This window comes from Mus caroli, unplaced genomic scaffold (assembly GCF_978045245.1).
Source record: "Mus caroli unplaced genomic scaffold, Mus_caroli_1 scaffold_5, whole genome shotgun sequence".
NCBI lineage: Eukaryota > Metazoa > Chordata > Mammalia > Rodentia > Muridae > Mus > Mus caroli.
Window position 1 is genome coordinate 65,311,355 of NW_028227260.1, and position 25,835 is coordinate 65,337,189.

The 25,835-nt window shown below is 43.0% G+C and overlaps 1 protein-coding gene across 1 annotated transcript; it reads right to left on the minus strand.

Moving 5' to 3' along the window:
- Positions 1-9,735: 9,735 nt before the first annotated feature.
- Positions 9,736-19,646, minus strand: LOC110287197 (testis-specific protein TSX). The gene is made up of 7 exons (XM_021153852.2): positions 19,487-19,646; positions 18,393-18,428; positions 17,655-17,691; positions 16,214-16,295; positions 13,863-13,963; positions 12,411-12,469; positions 9,736-10,029 (listed from the first exon to the last, which is right to left on the minus strand). The coding sequence occupies exons 1-7, from the start codon at positions 19,578-19,580 to the stop codon at positions 10,004-10,006; spliced, it is 435 nt and encodes a 144-aa protein (XP_021009511.1). The 5' UTR covers positions 19,581-19,646; the 3' UTR covers positions 9,736-10,003.
- Between the last annotated feature and the right edge of the window lie 6,189 nt (positions 19,647-25,835).

The window sequence follows — 25,835 nt, forward strand, 5'->3', positions numbered from 1 at the left end:
TTTTCTTTCTTTTTTCTTTTTTTTGTTTTTCGAGACAAGGTTTCTCTGTGTAGTCCTGGCTGTCCTGGAACTCACTCTGTAGACCAGGCTGGCCTCGAACTCAGAAATCTGCCTGCCTCTGCCTCCCGAGTGCTGGGATTAAAGACGTGCCCCACCACTGCCCGGCTGCATTTTTTCTTTTAATTAATAAAGTTGAACCTAGGTATGTTGTCTCGTGCCTGTAATCCCCATATTCAGGAGAGAGAGAGGCAGGATGATTACTATGGCTTCAACATCAGCCTGGGCTTACATCATCAGTTAGAGGCCAGTCTGGGATACAGAGTGAGATCCTGTCTCAAACAAAAACAAAAACAAGGGGCTGGTGAGATGGCTCAGTGGGTAAGAGCACCCGACTGCTCTTCCGAAGGTCCAGAGTTCAAATCCCAGCAACCACATGGTGGCTCACAACCATCCGTAACAAGATCTGACTCCCTCTTCTGGAGTGTCTGAAGACAACTACAGTGTACTTACATATAATAAATAAATAAATCTTTAAAAACAAAACAAAACAAAACATCAACTATTGTAAGTGACTTAAATAATGGATATTAAACCTAAAAGCACAGCTCACAACTTGCACTTAAGAAAATTCTGAGGACTGGAAAGATGGCTCACTGATTAAAAGTGCTTTGCTGAGTAAGCATGAACAGCACAGTGTGAGTCCTAACACTTTTATATAATAAGCTAAGTGTGGTCCCATGCATCCCTATAAGCCCAGCACTGAGGCTAGCAGAGATTGGAGGATTAACAAGGCAAACAGAGGCAGACATGGTAACAGCCTCTTCGTGTATGCACAAGCTCACACACATGAGTGCACGTACATCACAAACACAAGCACACACAATAAATACATTTAAAAGTTTTCTTCTTTCTTTGTAAGTGTGAAAATGACAAATTGTAGAATTTTGATCCAGATATGGGAGGCTAGAGATAGGAGGATTAGGAGTTTGAGGCTAACCTGGGCTACATAAGACTCTGTTTCAAAAACCAAACTAAACCAAAACACACACACACAAAGTTGACACAAATTTTCACCATGTATTCCACGTGTCAAGGCTCACCTGGGTTAACCTGTCATGCAAGACTAAATAAATTAATTGTAATTAAATGCAAGACTAAATGTCTAAAGTATTTTTGAAAGTCTGGCTTAATGCAATTTGCTTCGGTGTTTTGTCAGATGACAAGTTAGATAGGTCATTCCGTGCTTGTTTACGAACAAGACAAGTAGAGTCTCTGTCTCTTGGAATAGGTCTTTCCACTGTAGGTGGGAGGGAAATGTTTCTGTCTCAAGTGCTGGAATTTAAAGGTGTGGGTCTGGTTGAACTCGTTTTTGTGTCCTTCAGTGGTCAGGTGCCCCGGCCGGTGGGTGGGGTGGGAGGAGGAGTATATGTCTCTATAGTTCCTGGACTGATCCTGAAGTGTAACGGAAGTGAAAGGAAGGTTGAGTGGAGGGCTAGTGGACAGTGACTGGCCCACAACACTACCTTTAAGAAGACAAATGGACCATAGTGATGTACACCTGTAATCCTAGCACCCAAGAGGCAGAGGCAGGAGGATCAGTGAGTTCAAAACCAACCTGATCTACAGAGGGAGAGAGTTCAAGGACAACCAGGGCTATACAGAGAAACCCTATCTCTGGAAAAAAAAAAAAGGAAGGAAGGAAGGAAAGAAAGAAAGAAAGAAATGAAAAGAAAGAAAAAAGACTAATAGGTCCCAGAGACTCCCATGACAGTGGGAAAGAAGAGTCTCCTCCTGCTGGAATTCTTGATAAGAAATAACGTCCAGAGAAATGGCAATCATTTACAATTTATACCACAAATTATACTGCACTGGAACACCATAGTAGGCCTTAGGAGAAAAACAGACGCTTAAACATCCCTACTTGGAGGCTTTTTGAAAACAATGTAAATTATCTTTACTGAGCAAGAAAACACTTGGTGTCTAGGTAACCCTGTAGCATGTGTGAAACAAAAGACTATTGCCCAGACAGAGCCTCAACTTTCTCCTTTCTATTAAATTCACAGTAAAAAGCAAACATGTATAGACATAAGTAATAAGGTCAGGTGTAGGCATAAATCACCGCATCTTTTCTACAAAAGTGAGCTTAAGCGTTTTACCTTTTTAGGACAGAGTGAAAATGCTGAAGTTGTCTTCTGATTGTTACATGCTGCCACGGTCCTCCCTGTCACTGCCGCCATTGGGCTACGGCCTGGTGTCTGTACTCAAACTGAAAACTTGCAAGCTAGCACACGTGCTGGCAGTGTGTGGGCACACGGGTACACGTGTGCACGCATGAACACACACACATGCACACACACACACACACACACACACACACACGGGCACAGACACACACACACACACACATTTGCGCATGCGTACAGGTATGTGCGTGCGCACACACATACAGGCACGCGCACACATGCATGCGAATAAAATTAAAATATGGTGGGTGCATGGTAGAACATGCCTTTTGATCCCAGCATTTGGAGGCAGAAGCAGGCAGAACTCTGAATTTAAATCCAATCTGGTCTAAAATATGAGTTCCAGTTCAGCCAGGACTACAACAAAAAGACCCTGTCTCAAAAACACAAATCACAAAGTGGCAAAATGAAACCAAACAAAATGAAAACCAAATAAAATAGAAATAAGAATTCTACCATCAGCTGAGTGTGTGTTTGTGTTATATATGAATATTGTGATGAATATCTGTAATCCCAGAACTGAGGACCTTGAGACAGAAAAATTGGGAGTTTGAAGCCAGCCTGGAAAAGATGGCCAGACTATGACTGTTTTTCTAAATAATTAGTAAAGAAATAAAGAAAAGGAGAATAACAAGCAAGCATGGTGATAAATCTGTGACTTCATCTTCTATGTCTATGATGTAAAAGTCATGAAGTAATAACCTCTTACAATATTCAAGTAGTAGCTTTACTTGGAAAGAAAGACTTTAAAAGAAATTTTATTGTTTAGACAGTCAAAAATATAATTAAGAAGTATTGTATCTGTGCTAAGCAGACAATATAAAATGCAGGAACAAAGAACATATATCTTTAATTTATCTGTTTGCTTATTTTTATTTATTTATTTACTTACTTACTTACTTATTGGAGACACATTCTTTTCTATGTAACAGCCCTCACTATTCTGGAACTCTCTCTGTAGACCAGGCTGGCCTCGAACTCACAGAGATTTGCCTGCCTCTGCCTCCCAAGTGCTGGGATTGAAGGCATGTGTCACCACTGCCTGGCACTTTTTCTTTCTGTCTCTGTCTCTGTCTCTGTCTGTCTGTCTCTCTTCCTTCCTTTCTGTCTCTTTCTTTTTTATCTTTAATATTTTTAAAGGAATGTTTTTATCTGCTAGCTATTTATTTTTGAGGTAGAGTCTCACGATACAGCCTCAACTGGCCTGGAACTCAGAAAGAGCCGTCTTCCTCACCCCACCACACCTGGCAGGATCATTTTAAAGACATTACTTCTCAAATCAAATAATGCTAAAATCAACTGAGCTGTTTATCATCTAACTATTGTTGGTTAGCTAGAAACTTCTGAAGTGTTGCAATGTTTAGCTAAAGTCTAGAATTTGCTGTTTTTCCTTTTGTTAAGTGTCAGGAAATGGGACGTAAGTAAGTGTTTGATGATAGTGTCTGCCATTATCCAAAATGCTGAGGGATAGGCTGATTGAGTGTGCAACCGAGCAGATCCAGATAGTCACCAACTTACTTAGTTGCTGGACTGATTTTTACCAAACTATGAGGAAAAGTAGGAGGGATAAAAAAGAGTAATTAGAGGGGTGAATATGCAATTATGTTATATGCATTATGGAAATCGTTAATGAAATCTTTACTTTGTACAAATAGTATACACTAATTAAAAAGATACAAATAGCTGATATGTAAGATAAATAAGTTTTACAGATCTAATGTATACATAGCACAGTTAATGATACTGTGTTAGATCCTTTTATAAAAAACTCTAGTTTTGCTGGGTGTGGTGGCGCATGCCTTTAATCCCAGCACTCAGGAAACGGAGGCAGGCAGATTTCTGAGTTTGAGGCCCTGGTCTACAAAGTGAGTTCCAGGACAACCAGGGATATACAGAGAAACCCTGTCTCGGAAAACCAAAAACCAAAACCAAACCAAACCAAACCAAACCAAAAAAACACAACAAAAACTGTAGTTTTATGTGTATGAGTGTTTTGCCTGTATATATATATATATATGAGAGGGACAGAATAGAGCATTGTATCCCCTGGGACTGGAGTTATAGATGATTGTGAACCACCATGTGGGTGCTAGGAACTAAAGCCTGGTCCTCTGTGAGAGCAGCCAGTGCTCTTAACCAACTCTCCAGCCTCTATGTAATGCTCTTGAAATTTGCTGAGTAGATTGTGTGTGTGCCGCCTACTGTGGCAACTATAGAAAGATGTCTCTGAATTATCTTACCTCTAGTAATCAATTCACTATGTACAGAAAGACTTTAATATATACAGTTAAAATTCTTTAAATAAGCAAATTTGTATGTAATATAGCCTTTATTTCACATATAGTTAGTCCTTAACACATATTAGCAATTTCTTCAATTTTGTTCACATTTTCTCTCAGCTGAACTTTATTCAGATCTTTAATTCACATCCAAAAGAAGTTTTGCAGACCCTAAAATTGAGAAACTTGGACAGAACCCAAGTGTCCATTAATGAAAAAATGGATAAATAAAGTGTGATTCATATTCAATGAGTTATTAGTTACACTTAAAAAGAAATCCAGAAGCCGGGCGTGGTGGCGCACGCCTTTAATCCCAGCACTCGGGAGGTAGAGGCAGGCGGATTTCTGAGTTCGAGGCCAGCCTGGTCTACAAAGTGAGTTCCAGGACAGCCAGGGCTACACAGAGAAACCCTGTCTCGAAAAACCAAAAAAAAAAAAAAAAGAAATCCAGGGCTGGAGTGATGTCTCAGTGGTTAAGAGTACTGACTGCTCGCCGGGCTGTGGTGGCGCACGCCTTTAATCCCAGCACTCGGGAGGCAGAGGCAGGCAGATTTCTGAGTTCGAGGCCAGCCTGGTCTACAAAGTGAGTTCCAGGACGGCCAGGGATACACAGAGAAACCCTGTCTCGAAAAAATAAAACAAAACAAAACAACAACAACAAAAAAGAGTACTGACTGCTCTTCTAGAGGTCCTGAGTTCAATTCCCAGCACCTACATAGTAGCTTACAACCATCTATAATTCCAGTTCTTAGGGAACATGACACCTTCTTCTGGCTTCTGTGGATACTGCACAGACATGGTACCTAGATATGGCAGTCAAAACATCCAAGCACATAAAATAAAGATAAATAAATATTTTTTAAAAGGGGGGTGGGGGTGGATAGATGGCTCAGCGGTTAAGAGCATTGACTGCTCTTCCAGAGGACCTGAGTTCAATTCCCAGCAACCACATGGTGGCTCACAACCATCTGTAATGGGATCCAATGCCCTCTTCTGGTGTGTCTGAAGACAGCCACAGTGTACTCAGGAAATAAATAGTGTTTTGTTTTAAGAAAGAAATTCAAAAGCCGGGCGTGGTGGTGCACGCCTTTAATCCCAGCACTTGGGAGGCAGAGGCAGGTGGATTTCTGAGTTCGAGGCCAGCCTGGTCTACAGAGTGAGTTCCAGGACAGCCAGGCAGGGCTACACAGAAAAACCCTGTTTCAAAAAACCAAAAAAAAAAAAAAAAAAAAACCAAAAAAAAAAAAAAAAACAGAAAGAAAGAAATTCAGATATCTGCTGTATTGTACTCTTTATTACTGCCAGGACAAAATGTCCAGAATGATAATTCATAAATAGCCCACTGACTTTTCACGTGCTAGAAGGTAGAAAGTGATAGCAGATTTCATGCCATGCGGATGATCCCTGTTTCCACAGAGGTGCTTCTCTCACAAGACAGAAGAAATGGAAGAGCAAAAGACACAACCAGGAGTGTACTTTTAGCTGTTCTTACAAGGACAGGAACAGTAATCGATTCATGAAGGCACTACCAAATACATCCAAAAAGGCCTTATCTTTTTTGTTGTTTTTGTTCGGTTGGTTTTGGTTTTGAGGCAAGTTTTTTCAGTTTGGTTCTGGCTATTCTGGAACTCTGGAGTCAGGCTGACCTCGAACTCACAAAGGTCCTCCTGACTCTATCTCCTGAGTGGTAGGACAAAAGCCGTGCACCATCTGATCACCCTACTCATGATGTGTGCATGCACACACACTAATAATAACAAGCAAAAAATATCTTTAAAAAGTCTAAAACTACAACTTTGAGACAGACATTAGGCAGACATACTTATTCCAAACGTCAGAGATAGGAAAGAAGAAAGGGATAAATTACACCAAATAAGCCCCAGACATGGCAGGGCAAGAGTTCTTTCTGTGTGCGCACGTGCTCCAAAGTGTTTCATTATAGTTGCTTTCAGAGTCCTGGTTGAGGGGATTACTTGTAGGAGAATGGACTCCCTACAAGTAGTTACACACTCAGATCTTCTCTCCCTTTCTCACCAACTATAGACCCCCCCAGGGAGGGGTGGGGTAACATCAGGGGAAGGTTTTGTTGTTGTTGTGTTGTGTTGTTTGAGACAGTCTCTCACTATGTAGCCTGATTGGCCTGGAATTCATCAGGTAGACCAGGCTGGCATCTAAATCAGAGATTCACCTGCCTCTGTATTTTGACTGCTGGGATTAAAGGTATGTACGCCAACATATTCCCCTAAGAGGGGATGGATCCCAGGGTCTAGATGCCACTGCTCTCTCCTCGCTCTCTCTTTATAAATATAGTTTTAAGATTTTGCCGGGCGTGGTGGCGCACGCCTTTAATCCCAGCACTCGGGAGGCAGAGGCAGGCGGATTTCTGAGTTCGAGGCCAGCCTGGTCTACAGAGTGAGTTCCAGGACAGCCAAGGCTACACAGAGAAACCCTGCCTCGAAAAACCAAAAAAAAAAAAAAAAAAAAAAAAAAAAAAAAAAAAAAAAAAAAAAAAAAAACAAGATTTTTACTTGTATTTATCAGTACAGGGGGTGGGTTGCTGGAGTATGCCAGAAGAGAGTATTGGATCGCTTGGAGCTAGAGTTACAGGCAATTTTGAGACATCTGGGGACTGAATATAAGTCCCCTGAGGAGCAGCACCCCAACATGGTAATACTTCATCTTAAGGCTCAAGAGCAAACTTTGGCTCCAAGTTCTGCCTCTAGACACATGGAGCGCGCCGTTTGAGTTCACAGGGCTCTAGGCTTGCCTCGCTAGGCACGCTGACACAGCACTTCTTGTCAGTCAGAACCAGTTGCCCGCGCCTCTCCCAAGCTGTTTTTGCATACTGGTGGCTCTATAGCTCTGGCATCATAACTGAGAGCAGTGTTTTCATAGCTCTTTTGGGCATTGCTCTCATTGGGGGTCTATTCTCTGAGCAAAAGTCGCTAAGCACTGTGCTGGTAGAGACTTATCAGCTTTCCTCTGGTTCTCTGCTTGGCTCTCAAAGCTCATGGAGGAATCCTTTGAAATCTAGGTGAAGCTAGTCATGACTCCACAGCTCATACGTTTGGAGACAGCAGTTCCTTGCTAAATTCTACTTTGTGTGCATTAATGTCTCCTAAGCAAGTCCAGTAGAAAATCCTTTATAATATCAATTGTAGTACTTCAAGTTTCTTCCGCATCACGGGCATCGGCTGAGTAACAGTCCCCGGATAGATGGAACAATAGAAGATTACAAAGTGAGAAAAGGAAGGAAGTAGAAAAACTGGTGTTTACTTGGTTCCAGCTGTTTTCTGATTCAGGAAGAGGGGCCGGGCATACTCTACCCATTTATAGCAAGGAGATTTTTTTTGTTTTGTTTTGTTTTGGTGGGTTTTTCGAGACAGGGTTTCTCTGTGTATCCCTGGCTGTCCTGGAACTCACTTTGTAGACCAGGCTGGCCTCGAACTCAGAAATCCGCCTGCCTCTGCCTCCTGAGTGCTGGGATTAACGGCATGCGCCACCACGCCCAGTTTGTAGTAAGGAGATTTAACTGTAACGTGTAACTGTAAGGTGTAAGGCAAGAGCTCCTCAGGTCAGAGTTCAAAAAGTAAATGTACTGAACCATCACTTGGTTTAGAACAGCTTAAGCCCCCAGCCCCCACCCCACCCCAAACCAACCCTTGACTGTTTAATTGCTGATAAGGAATAAAAGCCCTTTCCTATAAACCACTGTCTGTTTGTTTGCAACGAAATCAGAGATCTACTATATGGATATTTAAAAATTCAGAATTTGGGGGCTAGAGAGATGGCTTAGAGGTTAAGAGCACTGGCTGCTTTTCCAGAGGTCCAGAGAACCCAGTTTCAATTCCCAACAACCACATACAGATCACAGCTGTCTGTAACTTCAGCTCTAAGGGATCCTATACCATCACACAGATATGGATGCAGGCAAAAAAGCATCAATGCACATGGAATAAAAATAAATAAAATTTTTAAAATTTGGAATTTACAAATAATGAAGATCCCTCACTGTTCAGCCACTGACTGAGGTACCTCACTCCAGCAATTTCCCCTCACCAGACTTATTCATTTTTAAAGTTTAGGTGTTTGAATATTTATTGTAAAACAGCAAGCACAATGATTTCTATTTTTATAATTGGTGACGTGATCTGGAAACATACTTCTCATTGGTAAGGCAAGAGTGATTGCAATGTGCTCTTGATTTTTTCCTAACTTCTTAAAGTATCTTCTTTTTTAAAGTCAAAACTTTATTATAGGGGCTGGAGAGATGGCTCAGTGGTTAAGAGCATTGACTGCTCTTCCAGAGGTCCTGAGTTCAATTCCCAGGAACCTCATAGTGGCTCACAACCATCTGTAATGAGATCTGATGCCCTCTTCTGGTGTGTCTGAAGACAGCTACAGTGTACTTAGATATAGTAAATAAATAAATCTTTAAAAAAACCTTTACTATAAAAAAAAAAAAACCTTGCAAATAAAAAATTACTCACTGGAGCTAATGACCAGATCTTTAATAGTTTTGTTTTTTTATATTGTTATAGTGTTTGTGTTCTCAGCACACTTAACAAAAGCAACAGAAAATATAAGAAATTAATCTACACAACTAAACTAATTTAAAGTTTATTTTGAGACAGGATCTCACTATGTAGTCCTGAACTGGACCTCACTATGAGCAGCTGGCTTTTAATTTAAAGACCCACAGGTTTTGCCTCTTTTGCAGGGATTAAAGGCATGAGCCAGCAGCATCCCAAACTACATTTTAAGAAAAGGAAAAAAGTTGGTCGCTGGGCGTGGTGGTGCACGCCTTTAATCTCAGCACTTGGGAGGCAGAGGCAGGCGGATTTCTGAGTTCGAGGCCAGCCTGGTCTACAGAGTGAGTTCCAGGACAGCCAGGACTATATAGAGAAACCCTGTCTCGGGGAAAAAAAAAAAGAAGAAAAGAAAAAAAGAAAAAAGAAAAGGGAAAAAGCTGATCATGATGGTGTATGTCTTTAATTCCAGCACTCTGGAGGCAGAGGTAGACAGATCTCTGCTCTATAGAGTGAGTTCCAGGACAGCCAGGGCTACACAGAGAAGCCTTGTCTCTAAAAACCAACTACCAACCAAACCAAACCAAAAGGGAAAGGAAAGGAACAAACGAGGTAATTAGCATAATTAGCATGACAAGGAAGGGATAATGAGAAACAGTGACACAGAAACTCATAGGTTTCAAGCAGAATTTATTGGAAGTTTGGCAAGCATCAAACACCCTAGTTAGTCGGTAGATGACTTTAGATTGTTTTGCGGTGATTTTCATTTTGAACAAGGATTTCCAATTTTCAAAACAGCCAGGCTCAAATTAAGTATTTTCCATTTATTTTAGCAGTTTGGTATAGATTTGTTTTCAGTAGAGATGTTTGTTTGTTTGTTTTCCATCAGGACTTCATTTATGCATCCTCATGCACAATGATAGCTGATGGTGACACGTTTCTGCCTGCCTGCTTAATCAGTTGGGTTCATGGCACCATCTGTGGAAGAAAGGTTTTCAATTATTCTCTATTTTTCAGTAATGCCTCCCTCGTGAACATCTTTAGAAAAGGGGCCTTCCAAGGTCTACCAAGTCTTATCGATTCTCTTTCTGTGTTTTGTTGTTTGGGAGGTTTTTCTGTGTAATGGCCCTGGCCGTCCTGGAACCTCCTTTGTAGACCAGGCAGACTTTGAACTCAGAGAGATCTGCCTGCCTCTATCTCCTGAGCACTGGGATTAAAGGTGTGTGCTACCACCATCCAGTTGATTGCTTATATTAAAGGCCAAACATTAGTATTTCAGCTATATTAGATGCCTACGTGGAAAGGCAGTATGGGGCTGGAGATGCAGCTGGTTAAGTTGCATGCTGTCAAACCTGTGAGTGTGCATGTGTGTAAGAGTACTTGCCAATACATGCAATGCTAAACAGTTAAATGTCTGTTTCCTTCTTTACCTATGGATGTTGTCATTGGTTTGCTTTGTAAACTATAGTTCTGACGCTGTGAAAGGCAGAAGGCACTACAGAAACTATAAAATCCTTTTCCTTTGTGTGAAATGTGACTTTACCTTTTAAGAAAACTTATAAAGAAATTACACTGATTTGATTACTAAACGTCAGTTCTACTTAATGCCAAGCTTAGCCAATAACTATTTACCTCACTTCTTTCCAGGAAAATGTTCATGGTGTTTTATTATTATTTTGAAAATTATATGTCTCTGTGTTACATGAGTGCTATATCTGCCCAGCTCTTGAGCTGTTTAAGGTTTACTGTAAATGATAAAAGTTGTGTGTTGGGCTAGAGAGATGGCTCAGTGGTTAAGAACACTGACTGCTCTTCCAAAGGTCCTGAGTTCAAATCCCAGCAACCACATGGTGGCTCACAACCATCCTTAATGAGATCTGACACCCTCTTCTGGTGCATCTGAAGACAGCTATAGTGTACTTAGATATAATAATAAATAAATCTTTTTAAAAGCAGTTGTGTGTCTTTTATCTAATTTATACAAGTGCTAGTGCCTACAGGGGTAATAGGAGTTGGGTCTCCTGGAGATGAAATTATAGGTGATTGTGAGCAGCTTGACACAGGTGCTGGGGATCAAGCGTGGGTCCTCCTCTGTAAGAGCAATATGAGCTTTTAACTACTGAGCCACATGGTTTTAGTTCTTTATAGGAGACACTGTTTTTCTTTTTTTCCCCTCTATTCTGCCAAGTCATGGAGAGTGTTTGAGTCAGTGGGTCTATTCTATATTCTCAGAGCTCAATTGTTCTGGAAAGTCAGAGCCTAAGAGGTGGGATCTCAGAAGGAGGACTGGCTGGGGATTGGCTGCTCAGCTCTTTCCTAGCTTCTACTCCTTCACTGTGATTGTAGCTTCAGGGATTCTGGTTCCAGGGGCAGCAGTACAGTTTAGTGTGGTCTGAACATTAGGACCCTATAAACTTGTACTGCTTCAGATTCTCCCAGTTCCTTCAAGGTCTCATTTCTCTCATTTCCTTTTTTTCTTGATAACTATTACTCACAATCTGGATCCTACAGGTGAAAACCTTATCTACTCCCCAGGGATCTCAGCTGAACCAGCCTGCTGGGGCTCCTCCTTGGCCAGATTCAAGAGCCTTGAACTTAGTTTGTTAACAAAGGAGAAAGGAGTGGGTGCTTATCTGGGGATGTCTGAGTGGGAAAGGACACCAGGGACAGTCCTTGAGCTAGAGTCCTCCCTTGTGGCCAAAGTACAGTGTAATCTGTGGGAACAGTGACCATTTGTGTCTCTTCCTTACCCTTGATGTTCTTTGACTGCCTAGACCATCCTCGGAATGGGATAGGGTGCCTTCTGTCTCCTGGATACTGGGATTATATCATACTCTGCTTTTGTAGTGCTAAGGACTCTAACCAAGGGCTTCTTTTTTGTTTGTTTGTTTGTTTGTTTCGAGACAGGGTTTCTCTGTATAGCTCTGGCTGTCCTAGAACTTACTTTGTAGACCAGGCTGGCCTCGAACTCAGAAATCCGCCTGCCTCTGCCTCCCGAGTGCTGGGATTAAAGGCGTGCGCCACCACGCCCGGCGCCAAGGGCTTCTTTCATGCAAGGCAAGTACTATAACTAGTGAGCTACATCCTGATTATCCCTCCATTGTCTTATTTATTATTTGGTTAGTTATTTATTTGGTAAGGTCTCACTATTTAGCCCTAGCTTGCCTAGAACTTGTTATGTAGACCATGTTGGCAAGTCACAGATACTTGTCAGTTGCCTCTCTAAGTGCTGGAGTGCTAGGCTTAAAGGTGTGCACCCTAGACCTGGCTTCCAGTGCCTTTAAATTCCCTGTATGTATGTCAGGCTGCAAGGATGCAATGTGTGACTTTAATAACAATCCAAAGGGCAAGAAAGATACCTGATTCAGTTTCTTCCAGGTCTTGGTCAGCTTGTGGGTTCTGATTAGTGAGCACCTCCCTAGAATATATAGTGTAATCAACTGTCAATAGGCTAAATCCAACAACTTAGAGAGACATGAAAATCATTCATGCACACACATGAAAATATGACCCATTTATATTTGAACTAAGACAGGCTATCTAACCCCACCTCCTTTGAGACAGGCTCTTACTACATAGTCCTAACCAGCCTAGAAGCCACTATGTAAATCACACTCTACGTAGCTCTCAAAAAGAAATCTGGAAGTGGCAATGTGGTGAGGTAGAGACAGTGATGGAGAGCTCAAGGCCAGCCTTTATTCCACCAGCAGTCTGGGAGGCAGAGGCAAGTGGAAGCTACTATGTGGAGCAGGTTGGCCTAGAAATCCTGCTTCTGCCTCCCAAGTGCTAGAATGAAAGGTGTGCACTATCTTACCTGACTATTTCTCCATTTCAAAGGAAAAAAGACATCAAATGTGGGCCTCCCCCTGCCAGAGCCTGACAAATACAGAGATGGATGCTTGAAGCCAACCATTAGACTAAGCACAGGGTCCCCAATGGAGGAGCTAGAGAAAGGACTGAAGAAGTTGAAGGGGTTTGTAACCCCACAGGAAGAACAATATAAACCAACTCCAAGAGCTCCCAGGGACTAAGTCATCAACGAAGAGTACACGTGGCTCCAGCTGCATATGTAGCAGAGGATGGCCTTGTCATGCATCAATGGGAAGAGAGGCCCTTGGTCCTATGAAAGCTTGATAGATGCCCCAGTGTAGGGGAACTGAGGGCGGGGAGGTGGGAGTGGGTGGGTGGGTGGAGGAACATCCTCATAGAAGCAGGGGAGGGAGGATGGGATAAAGGGTTTTGGGGGGGATGTGGAAAGGGGATATAACATTTGAAATGTAAATAAAGAAAATATCCAATAAAAGGAAAAAGGAAAAAAAAAAGAAGAAAAAAATGTAAGCCTCCACTAGCACATGACAAATGACAGTACTGAAAGGACAGAGCATGAAAGTTCTTCTCTAGGACATTGCTTGTACTCAAGAGAAGTCACATTAATACAAATAGACTTAGGGTCTCTTTTACTCTTTGAACTCTCTGACTTCCTACAAAAATGAGAGCCAGGCCCACAAAAGCAAAATCCTACATAATTTCATACCAAAATCATCTATGAGAAAAGGTACACACAAAACAAAGTAGACAAAAACAATCTATCCCATAAAGGAACAGCAGCATATTGCAACTGATGTGTGGAACTACAGACCAGATCACTACAACACTTTGTCATTACAGACTTCATCATGTTCCTACGTTGCTTCTCAACTGATACCAAGGATAAGACTAAGCACAGTTAATGGAGAGCCAACTCCTATTTTATTTCTCCTCCCTGGATGTTCCATAACCCAAGGACATACATATACATGGAGAATACATACGTATACATGGAGGGGCTTGCTTTAATGTTGCCAGTGGTGACTTTCACATTATTGTCTATGTCGCTGCCACTGTAACTGGTTTCATCATCTTCAGTACATTCCTATGGAGTGATAAAGACACAGGGGAAAGTCAAAATTGAAGTAGTAATTTTTGGCTGTCAAAGGAGGACTTTTGTCTTAATGTTAACCCTAGAGTTGATAGTCTTAACTGATGAGAATAAAGTTGGGACAAAGCTTAGTAAATAGTTGTACCTTATGACTGGACTACTGCTTCTCTCCCACATCGAGATCATTAGTATAGATACCTTGATAAGTTTTGAGAAAATGGGCCTTGGGTACAATGTTCTTTTTTTTTTTTTTTTTTTGGTTTTTCGAGACAGGCTTTCTCTGTATAGCCCTGGCTGTCCTGGAACTCACTTTGTAGACCAGGCTGGCCTCGAACTCAGAAATCTGCCTGCCTCTGCCTCCCAAGTGCTGGGATTAAAGGCATGCGTCACCACCGCCCGGCCAATGTTCTTATAATGGTAGATTGCTCACATTAATGAAAGCACCAGATACCCTGAAGAAGTTTGACTTGGTTCTAGAATATTTTAGTGGCTTTGGTTGCTGACTATAATCCTCAATTGACTTTTATTACTGCTCACATTTATTTTCTTTCTTTCAAAATCCCAAAAGGAAATCTGAATGTGGCAATACACATCTGCAGTCCCAGCACTGGTGAGGTAGAGGCAACACTGAGGGCTCGAAGCCCAGTTTTTAATCCCACCAGCCCTTAGGAGGCAGAGGCAACCAGATCTCTGTGAGTTTGAGGGCCAGCCTAGTCTACAGAGTGAGTTGTACAGTGAGACTTTGTTTCATAAATAAATAAGGAAAGAAGGAGGAGTGGAGAAGGTTATATCTGTCTAGTCTCATTCACCTTAGCTCCCCAGGGCTAGTGTCCTGGCTTCAGGGTAGGCAAATAGCAGCTACTTGGAAAGAATCTTTACTTTGGAAGTAAATTCTCAATTTTCATGTATTCGATATTGCAAATTTGCAAATACTTTAATTGCATTTTGGTCATTTCAGACACACACAGAGAGATGAACAATTTGTCACCTGGTTTCAGCTCTCAAACTTTAAGCACACATCCTCTACATTGTTCATCTAATATCACAATTTCCACATTTACATTCCTTTTGCTGGCAACCTCCACCCCAAGGCATAGTGCTAAAACTCTATGGGGTGTGTCTAAGCACACAAGGCTGTATTGATGCTGTGTCTTGTTCAAATTTTAAAGTGTATGTGTGTGCGCGTACGCGTGCGTGTGTGTGTGTGAGAGAGAGAGAGAGAGAGAGAGAGAGAGAGAGAAAAAGGGAGAGGGAGAGGGAGGAAGGGAGGGAGGGAGAGAGAGGGAGAAAGAGGGAGAGGGAGAGAGAGAGAGAGAGAGAGAGAGAGAGAGAGAGAGAGAGAGAGAGAGAGAGAGAGAGAGAGAGAGAGAGATTGGCTCTCACCTTCTACCTTCTCTGGGGCAGGGTAAGTCTTGTTCCTGCCATGCTGCATAGTTCAGGTTAACTGGCCTACAACTTTCCAGACCATTCTGTCTCTGCCTCTCACCTCACCATAGACATGCTAGGATCACACTACATCTGGCTTTTAAAATAACTTTTTATGGGCTAAAATACCTTTTCACAGACACACACTTTAGAAAATGATACTAAAAATACACAGTGCGCCAGAAGCTGAATGACACACAGTAAGTTAGTACTGTCACTGCGCTTTCTGTATACTGTGCTTCAATAATTCGGCCAAGAATAAACTTGCTACGTGTGCAGTTACACTTTAGTTTATTCATGGTATATACTACCAAGGAAAATTCTTGGGGTATATAATTAGACACATTATCAGTTTGTTTGGATTTTTAAAAAGCTCTTCTCACATACATAACATTTTGACTGCATTTCCCTCCTTCCACTCCTCCTAGTTCTCCACCCCCACTCCAGCCCCATGAGCTCCCCTCTCCCCAAGATTTGTTTGGAAACTTTTAAAGTGAGGCTTTCAAAAATGGATGTACTATGGGCCGGAGAGTTAGCAGAGCACTTAGTAGTTCTCACTGCTATTCCAGAAGGCCTGAGTTTAATTTCCACCACCCACATTGTACAGCTAGCTCACAAGCTCTTATAACTCCTGACTATAGGGGATCGTCTGGAAAACAATTAAATACAATCTTAGCTTGGTTCAGTTTTCAGTGGACATCATTATCATTATCCTAGTACCATATCTATTGCATCATGTTTAGAGCTTATCCACCCTTGATATTTGTGTTTTTTCAGAGTCCCATCTTGGTGTGTTTCTGTCTTCCTTGGACCACTTACAGCTTGGCAAGTGTCCTCATCATTGGTACTGCTGACTTTGTCCTCCTGAAGAATATCTTGCAGGTGAAGAAATTCGGCGTCGCTAGAGAAAAGTGTCATAATAATAAATGTACTGGAGAGTCATTTATCTCAATGACAGACTACATGCAATTCAGAAACAGACGTACTAATCTGTTGCTTAAAGTAAAATCAGGGGCCAAATAAATGATTGAATAACTATGATTTACTTCAGAAAAATGCCTTGAACAAAATCTAAAAGCTGAAGGGTGTCACCTAGAGTAACCTTTTCATTGTATAGACTTAAGAACTGAAATAGCGAGGTTTCTCTGTGTAGCCTTGGCTGTCCTGGAACTCACTCTGTAGACCAGGCTGGCCTCGAACTCAGAAATACGCCTGCCTCTGCCTCCCAAGTGCTGGAATTAAAGGCATGTGCCACCACCGCCCGGCGTGAATCTGTTTTTTGACTATAACTTTGTTGCACTTCTACTGGCTTACTTGATATGTGTATTTTGTTCCCCAAACACTTTTCTTTAAAAAGCTTCAGTTTTGGAATTTTATCCAGTTTGTTCTTGTTTTTGGTTCACGTCACAATCACTAGCCTAATTTTTTTTTTTGGTTTTTCGAGACAGGGTTTCTCTGTATAGCCCTGGCTGTCCTGGAACTCACTTTATAGACCAGGCTGGCCTCAAACTCAGAAATCCGCCTGCCTCTGCCTCCCAAGTGCTTGGGATTAAAGGTGTGCGCCACCATCACCCGGCGATTCCCAATACTTTTAACAGAAACAGATTTGTTCCTAACAGTAGTCCCTAAATGATTTAACTATATTGCAATTTGGGCCCTGGACCATCCACAGTGGAGAATGTGTGCTTTTCAAGGCAGTCTAGACCAAGATTCTACAAGTTGGTGTGGCTGTGCTTGTGTTCCCACCCTCTGTTTTCATGAAACAAATAGGCTACATTTTCTCCTAGAGTTTCTGAGAATTCCATTATCAGTTCTCTGGGACACTGTGCCTCATTCACTAGCCTTAGCAACTAGAATGCTTCTGGCCTTGGGAACATCCCCCATGAAAACTGAGTACAAAAGAGAAGTTGCTATCTACCATGTTCATAACAAGGGCTTCAGAAACACTGTGGGAAATAAAAGTCCAAAGAAAACTTTTTAGTCTACTGCAGTAACACATTTTTTAAAAAGTCACAGCAAGTTACCAGTTTCAATCCACAAGAAGACTAAAGGCTCTTTTCTTTTTGGGGCGGGGGGAGTGTCATAGATTCCCAGCTACTGCTCTATGATGTCTCATGGAAGTGTACATTTCTGTGCTGAGCATCAAATTGTGTGGCAAGGTCATGCAAGATGCATTTCTTGTTCACTTGGGTGGAAATCAGCTGCTGACACCAAAGGTGACCATTGCTGACGTGAAGAAAGTGTTGCACAACTTACTTACCTCAGTGGCTTATCTGCCTGAATGTCGGTGTCATCATCTGTGATCACAAAAAATCAAATGTGAAAGTGCAGATAGGAAGCAAAGGGTGGTAGAAAGGAGGGGTTGGGTTCAAAGGCCTCTTGGGCTTAAGCTGTTGGGTGCAGAAGACTGCTACCTGCTCAATGATATTGTTGAAGCTAAATACAACAGAGATTTTTTGTTTACAACCTGTGGAATAGTTGGAGATTGGGCCCTTTAAACAAGCAAGAATATAAAAGGAAAAGAATTAAAAGTTGTCTTTTACTACCTTTTTTAGTGTTTTAAATTTTGTGTTTACACATACCAAAGAAATAGTATTTTCATTTATTGTTTTGACTATTTGTAAGTAAACTTGGAAAAAAATCCCTTCAGCCCTAAATTAATTTCAGCATTATTTAGCACTTTTTCAAACACATTAGGTTCTTAAAATGGGTGAAGGAAAATGAGCTTAAAGGGGGATGCAGAACAAAAAGGTACCTGAGTTCCTCTTCAGACCAGGCCCACTCCAGCGCTAACGGAGAGAACCCGAGCTGCTGAGTTCATTCCCATGAAGGCTTAACTGTTGGGTTTTGGTTTTGGTATTGGTTTATTTTTTGGTTTTTGTTTTTTTTTTTAAACCTAGACTGTCAACGCATAAATAAAAACCAAAATGACAACAACAACAGAAGCAAAAATATCAAGGTGGGGGTTGGGGGTGGGGTTCCAAGGTGCAATACTTGCCCAGAGCAGAGGACGGCCCAGGCTGGAATCCCAGAACTGCGAAAGAAACAAAAAGAGAATAAAAAGGCAAACTGAGGATTAAAACATACACAGACTCAAATGCAAATAAAACTCGTGTTTAATGTGTTAGAAGTCAAAGCACTTTGAAAATATCCTCACATGTATTCCATGTTTTAGGAGGTATAGGAGCAAGAATATATAGATTTTATGGGCTGTTATGGAGGAAGCTTAAACAACTTTATTGATATTTTGTTTGTTTGGAGGTAGGGTCTCACTGTATATAGCCCTAGCTGGCCTGGAGTTCTCTATGTAGAACAGGCTAGCCTCAGAGTCAAAGAGGTTTGCCTACCTATGCCTTCCGAGGGGCTAGCATTAAATATGCTACCATATCTAGTTCACTTTCTGTTTCTTGTTTTGTTTTGTTTGTTTTTTTTTTCAATGCAGGGTTTCTCTGTGTAGTCCTGGCTCTCTTGGAACTCACTCTGTAGACCAAGATGGCCTTGAATTTAGAGGTCCACCTGCCTCTGCCTCCTGAGTACTGAGATTAAGGGCACACACCTCCCCTGCCTGGCTTCCTGCTTACTTTCTTAAGGAGAAAAAAATGAATCCAACGTATATGTTAAATGTCTTAGTTTATAAGTTTTTTTGTTGTTCTTGCGTAGGTCCTTCAGTTTGATTTAGGAGATAACCCACATTCGAGGAGAATGTAGAAAGAAGATGCTAACTGCAGGCTCATACTGGAACATTCTAATCTATAAAAGACAATCCTTTCCAACAGTCTACCACCTCCAGGTCCACACGGTTTCCTAACTTTAGTTCATTCGCAACAGTCTGTGTTGTTCATCATTCTGGTTGCCTCCAGTTAAAGGGAATCTCTGGTTTAGTTTGACAGCTTTGGAGAAAACTAAGGATCCTAGGATGATATTACTTAGATATCAAGGGAGAGGTGGCATGAGAAATGAAAAACCTGGGGAGACAGGAGATGGTTTCCCCTTTGCTCCTGGGGAATTTGAAAGAAACAGTGTCCCTGGACTCGTGCCCAGAGGAGTCACTTTCCTCTTTCCGGTAACTATAAAAAGAAAATAGGTCTTTACCTTTGAAAAACCAGTTTTCTTCATCCTCGAATTCCGGCAAGTCCATTGCACTGCATTCTGCTTCAGAGGTCTTGGGGCTTTGCTCTTCAGACATAGCTCCGGGATTCGGCTTCTGTAGAGGGAGACCTTGTTGGTGGAGCTGATACCCAAGTCTAGGTGGGTGCTGTGAATAAAGGCCTGAGGGTTTGGGCCAGAGCTTCAAGTTTTTATCACAGCTCGTGATGGGGTGGGGTCAAGTTGAGGGGGTGGAGTCTGGAGAGCCTCGGGTATTGGGAATGGGTAGAACCAGAGAATGACACACCTCTGTAGTATCCTAAATGCCTATCTTCCAAGGAGGTCTTAGAAAACATTGACCACTACATTTTCCTTCAGCTAGGGTAGAAGTATTAAGGAAATCTCTGTGATCTAGTGAGTATTGGGATGAGGGAGTAGGTCCTGTGTACTTCTTTTTACTGGATCAGGTATTAGATCTTCCAACCATGGAGCTTGTCCTTCCCAATCTACCCTTCCAGTTTCCAGCACTTGTATAGAATAGGAGGCTGGGTGGGATCAGCAGGCAGTGGGGGACGGTGGTTGGGAACCAGTAGATGGGAGGTGAGACGTGGAGGTGAGGAAATGGGCCAGGAGCAGGCAGGGAGTTCTGCAGAGCTGTAGTATAAGAGAATGCCATTGTACTTTATACCCCTATCCTCTAAGGGCATGGGAAAAAAACTGGAGTCTGACTTCTCTCTCTGCTGGGGTGGAAAAGCTTAACAGTATCTGAGCGAAGGCTGGGCTGTAGGAGACATTCTTATACCCCTCCTTTCACTGTGTCAGATACTGGGACTCCCAGAGCTTGACTTTCCTTATCTATCAACAGGCACAGACTGTTAGTTCCCAGCAGTATTCAAGGAGCACAGATGGTGGGGGTGGGCATGAGGCTGGAACCAGCGCCATGACAGGTGGGGCTCGTGGCAGGAGCTATGGGGTTACGTGGGGTAAGATGGTGATGGGCAAAGAGGTGGGACAAGAACTAGAAAATAGCACACTTTGGTAGTACCTACCCTAAATGTGCTTCCTCATTAGAGGGCTTAGAACAAACACACTCGCTGCTAGGTTTCAGCTCTATGGGAAGCAGCAAGAAAATGTCTGATCTAGTTTAAAGCCTTGGAGGTGGGCTGCCCTATGTTCTTCCTCTGGATGCATTAAATATTGGGACCTCCTACCTTACAAAGCCAGCAAGAACTCACTGCACAACTGGACTCGATTTCCCAGTGGATCTGTAATGAGCACCAGACTTTCAAACAGTCCTTGTGGAGTACTTAAGGTGGAGGAATGAACGACAGGGCACGGTGCGTGGTGGTGCACAGGTCTGGGGGACCAGAAAGTGAGGTGGTGTGCTGGAGTTGGGGCAGTGCGACATTAGAAGAGACTGTCACACCTTTGTGGCAGCAGGCTAAAGACTCGTGGCTGCTCTCTGAGGGATGATACTAGAGAACAGCAAGCGGCATTGTTTATTCTTCAACTACCCTAGAGCACAAGAAATGGCTGTGCTCTAGAGAATGTTTTCTTGACACAAAGTCTCAGTATGTAGTTCTGCTGGACCTGAATTTGCTATATATATCAGATTCACCCCAACTCACAGAGATCCACTAGCCTGCTTCTGGCCTCCCCTAGTACTGTCATTAAAGGTGTGCACTACGGCACTGTCCTCTGGTTGCTATTTTGTAAGGGGGCAGCCATTTCTGTGTTTTTCCTTATATTGGGTCAGGTAGTGAACTGCCTTATTTATAAAGATGGCAAGACCTCACTTTGGAGCACGACTCTCTTTTCCAGAGACCTGTACAGACCTCATTTAGATTTCCCAGCAGTAATTATGGAGCCCAGAAGATAGGCTTAGGGTCATCTGGGTTCTGGGAGAGGAGTAGGGGAGGTTAGTATGGGGGAGGTTGGGAGTCTAGGAAGAGAGAAAGTCTGATCTTTGTAGTATCATAATGTTCCATCCACATTGGAACACTTAGAAAATACTGGCTCCTAGATTCTCCATCACCTAGGATGGATACACAAAACAAATATCTGTGATCTAGTTAATATTCGGGAGGAGAGGGCCCCGGGTACTAGCTTAGCTATCCTCCCAAACCTACAACACAGACCACTCTTCTCCAAGTGTGGCGATGGTGGTGGGGAGGATCAAGTCAAGTGTGTGTGAAGGGGCCAGGTGGGGAGTATAGGACTAGAGAATGTCAAGCCTCTAAAGTATCCGAAGGCTCACGTTGGTCGGAGGACCCAGAAAACACTGATGCACACTCTCCCTCACCTAGATTGGAAGTGCTAAGAAAACAGGACTTTTTGGTCATTGTTGTTGGGGTGTGGAGATTTGCATCTATAGTCCTTCTTCCACTAGATCAAGTACCGGGCATCTCTTCTTTATAAAGATCTTAAACTCTTATTGGGGATATTGATTGTCTTCCTAAAACAAACAGAACTAAACCAAACAGAATGAAGTCAAGGCCCCTAAGCTAACCTTGACTTACCTTACCATTTGATTTTGAAGTAGTGCTTGAGAAACACAAAGTGGGATTAGGGTGCAGTAGAGGGAGATAGGAGAGTGGAGCTGGGGGTGGGGGAGGGGGAGGGTAGCACAAGGGTTCTAGGGGGGTAAGAATAGAAAAAGTCACATCTCTGTCACATCCTGAAGGTTCGTTGTGGTTGGAGAGCCTAGAAAATACTGGTGTCTAAGTTCTCTTTCAGTTAGGTTGGAACTGTGAAGAAAATGTTTGGGACCCAGTTAATATTGAGGGGTTGGATTGTCCCTATGTTCTCCCATTCACTGGGTTTTATAACAGACCTCTTTATGCCTTCTACGGGTGCCAAGACTTCACTTCTGACCCTGGCTTTCCTTTCCAGGGACCTGCCCAGACTGTTAGATTTCCTAGCACTACTCATGCAGCATATAAGGTGGGCTGTGAATTGGGCTGGAGGCAGGGATGTGGATCAAGAGGGTGCAGGTAGGGGTGTATGATGAGAGAATGACAGACTTCTGTAGTACCCTAAAGGCCCAGTGAATATTCTGTCACATCACCATTGAAAAATTGAAAACTATGCTGGTGCCTAGTCTCCCCCCCAGCTAGGATGAAAAGCTAAGAAAATGTCTGTGATCTAGTTCATGGTTGGCTGTATATGCATACATATACATTGGTGGGGTGAGACCTACCTGTTCCTTGCTCTTCCTTTCACTGGGCTATGGAGGTGACCCATAGTGCCTCCGGGTCTGGTATTGGGTCTCCTTAAGTTGAAACAGTTACCGAGATCTTACTGAAGAGGTTGGTTCTTCCTCCCAACTGACTGTAGAGACCTTTAGATCTCCCAGTTGTACTTGCCAAGCCCAGAAGGCTTGTCCCCTTGGCCTTCTGGTGTACAGAATTTGCTCTTTCTGACAGTTAAAAAGCAAGCAAGCAAGCAAGCATACTGAGCTCGCTCACATTAACGGCTTGCTCCCCACAGACATTTCTTTCTTTTGGGGGGGGGGGATGGTGGTGTTTCCAGGCAGGGTTTCTCTGTGTTAGCCCTGGCTGTCCTGGAACTCACTTTGTAGACCAGGCTGGCCTCGAACTCAGAAACCCGCCTGCCTCTGCCTCCTGAGTGCTGGAATTAAAGGCATGCGCCACCACGTTCAGCCCCCACAGGCATTTCTGCAGTCTGTTCCTAGGCAGCCATTTCTGCAGTCCTTCTGGGTTCTAGTTTGCTTTCTATTGATAGGCGGCTTAACAATAATTTTAGGGCTTCTAGTGTGATAAAACAGTATGGGTGGGGCTGGAGATATGGCTCATCGGTTAAGAGCACTGACTGCTCTTCCGAAGGTCCTGAGTTCAAATCCCAGCAACCACATGGTGGCTCAAACCCATCTGTAATGAGATTTGATGCCCTCTTCTGGAGTGTCTGAAGACAGCTACAGTGTACTTACATAATAGTAATAATAATAATAGAAGTTTAAAAAAAACAGTAGAGGTAACAGTGACTTGGGGAAGAAAGGTTTTCATTTCAGCTTACAATTCTCAAGTTACTCTCAGGGAGGGAAGTCAGAGTAAGACTCAAGGCAAAAGTCTGGAGGCAGGAACTGAAGCAGAAGCCTTGGAGGCTGCTTTCTGATGGAACCCAGGAGCACCTGGCCAGGGAGTCAAGGCCTACTACAGGATGGGCCATCTTACAGCAATCAATCATTAATGGGGGTGGGGAGTCCTACAGACTTGCCTCCAGGCAATCTGAGGGAGGAGTTTGGTCAGGTGAGGATGGCTTTAGCCTGTTAAGTTAAAAACTAGCCACACAGGAGATAAGGGTTTATTTCATCCTTCTAAGTACTTTCAAACTTCCCTCTGAAACCTCACAAACCAGGCCTTCATCGCCTGCAGTTCTCTCAGCCTCCCAAGGTGTTTGTTAATGGAGTGGTCCATTAAGCAGTGACCACTCAACAGCTTTTCTAGCCCAACATTTCACACTCTACCACAACCCTTTCCAAAATGCGGGCAACTCTGTCACAGCAATGACCATACTGGTACAAGTTTCTATTCTAGTTTGCTTTCTCTTGCTGTGGTAAAATACTGACCAAAACCAACTTGGGGAGGAGAGGGTTTCTTTTACCTTACTGGGTATAGTCCATCATGAAGGGAAGCCAGGGCAGAATCTTAAGGCTGGAGGGAGCCTGGATGCAGGAAGTAAAGCAGAGACCACAGAGAAATGCTGCTTACTGGCTTGCCTAACTTGCTTTTTTGTACAATCCAGAACCCCTTGCCCAGAGTGGATATAGCTCAGGGGACCTCCTACCTGTCCTAGAGGAGCAAGCACCATCCACAGTGAGCTAGGTCTTCCCACATCAATTATTAAATAAGAAAATGCCCCAGACATTGGCCTACAGGCCAATCTGATGGGGGAATTTTCTCAACCGAGGTTCCCTTTTCTTCGATGACCCTGCTGTGTGTCGGGTTGGCCAGAAACTGCCCAGTACATGCCTTCCCTTTAGTCTTTCTTGAGAGCTGAGTGCCTTGCCCCAACATGGCCTCTCACTGCTGCTGCTCCTCAAGAAGAAAGCTTCCTGCCCCCATTTCCCTTTAGTCTCTTGTTTTTTATGTTTCTGTCTTTGTTGAAATGGGGTTTCACTATGTAGCCCTTGCTGGCCAGGAACCTGCTATGTAGATTAGGCTGGCTTCAGACTCAAAGAGATCCACTTCCTGCTTCTGCCTCCTAAATGCATGGATTAAAGATGTGCACCACTATACCTGGCCAAGGTTCTTGTGGAGAAACACAATGGGCACTTACCTTAATCCAGGACAGTGGCGGGTGTGAAGTGGATTACTGTACCATTACTGTCTTGGGGTCTTGATTGTGTTCATTCTCCACCAATTAAAGAATTAAAAGGCAGGAAAAAGAACTCAGACACATCAGGTAACAATATTTAACATACTTTATTAAATATATGTGAAGGGCACAATACACACACTCACACACACATATGAGAGAGACAGAGAGACAGAGGAGGTGGTGGTGGAGGGAGGCACACATGAAGAAAACAGTCCCTGCTGGGCCAAGAAGGGATTTGGAAAGCCAAATTCAGTTTTTAAAATCTGGGGCTGGGAAGCCGGGTATGGTGGCGCATGCCTTTAGTCCCAGCACTTGGGAGGCAGAGGCAGGCAGATTTCTGAGTTCGAAGCCAGCCTGGTCTACAGAGTGAGTTCCAGGACAGCCAGGGCTACACAGAGAAACCCTGTCTTGAACACCCCCCCCCCAAAAAAAATCTGGGGCTGGGGGTTTTAAGTGGTTTTTGGAGATGGAGTCCCTGACCAAAGCCTCAGGTAAACATGCATTCATGATAATATAGGGTAGGTAGGTCTCTCTCCTCTATTTTTGAGTTGGTCAACTTAGACAAAGAAAGGGGAGCTCATAGGCCCAGAGCTTCAGGTAAACATATTAAAGACTGTCCTTGAACATATGTGACCAGTCTGGTCTAGTTAGTGAGAAAGGAGACCCTGCTATCAGGAGAAAAAGCCCACCAGGTCTTTGTCTTAGATCAGGAGGGTGTGGAAAAAGCTGGAAATTTGCCATCTTTATTACTGATCTATGTGGCCTCTTTGCCTATCTATCTGCCTGTCAGGGAGCTATCCAATTTCTAGTCCCTAAGCACTGACCACGCCTTTTAGAGCCCAAAGACCACACAACGATTGAGTTTCAAATGCAAAACCTTTGCCTACAGGATTTAGATCTATACTGCTAGATTTGTTTTGTTTCTTTTTTTAAAAAAGATTTATTTATTATATGTAAGTACACTGTAGCTGTTTTCAGACACACCAGAAGAGGGCACCAGATCTCATTGCGGATG

Excerpts from the sequence above, each read along its gene's own strand:
- LOC110287197 (XM_021153852.2), bottom strand. The coding sequence starts at position 19,580 with ATGTCTGAAGAGCAAAGCCCCAAGACCTCTGAAGCAGAATGCAGTGCA. Across the intron at positions 16,296-17,654 it reads CAGGCAGATAAGCCACTGAG|CGACGCCGAATTTCTTCACC; the intron begins GTAAGTAAGTTG and ends ACTTTTCTCTAG. Across the intron at positions 12,470-13,862 it reads GCAAGCCCCTCCATGTATAC|GGAGGTGCTCACTAATCAGA; the intron begins GTATGTATTCTC and ends TATATATTCTAG.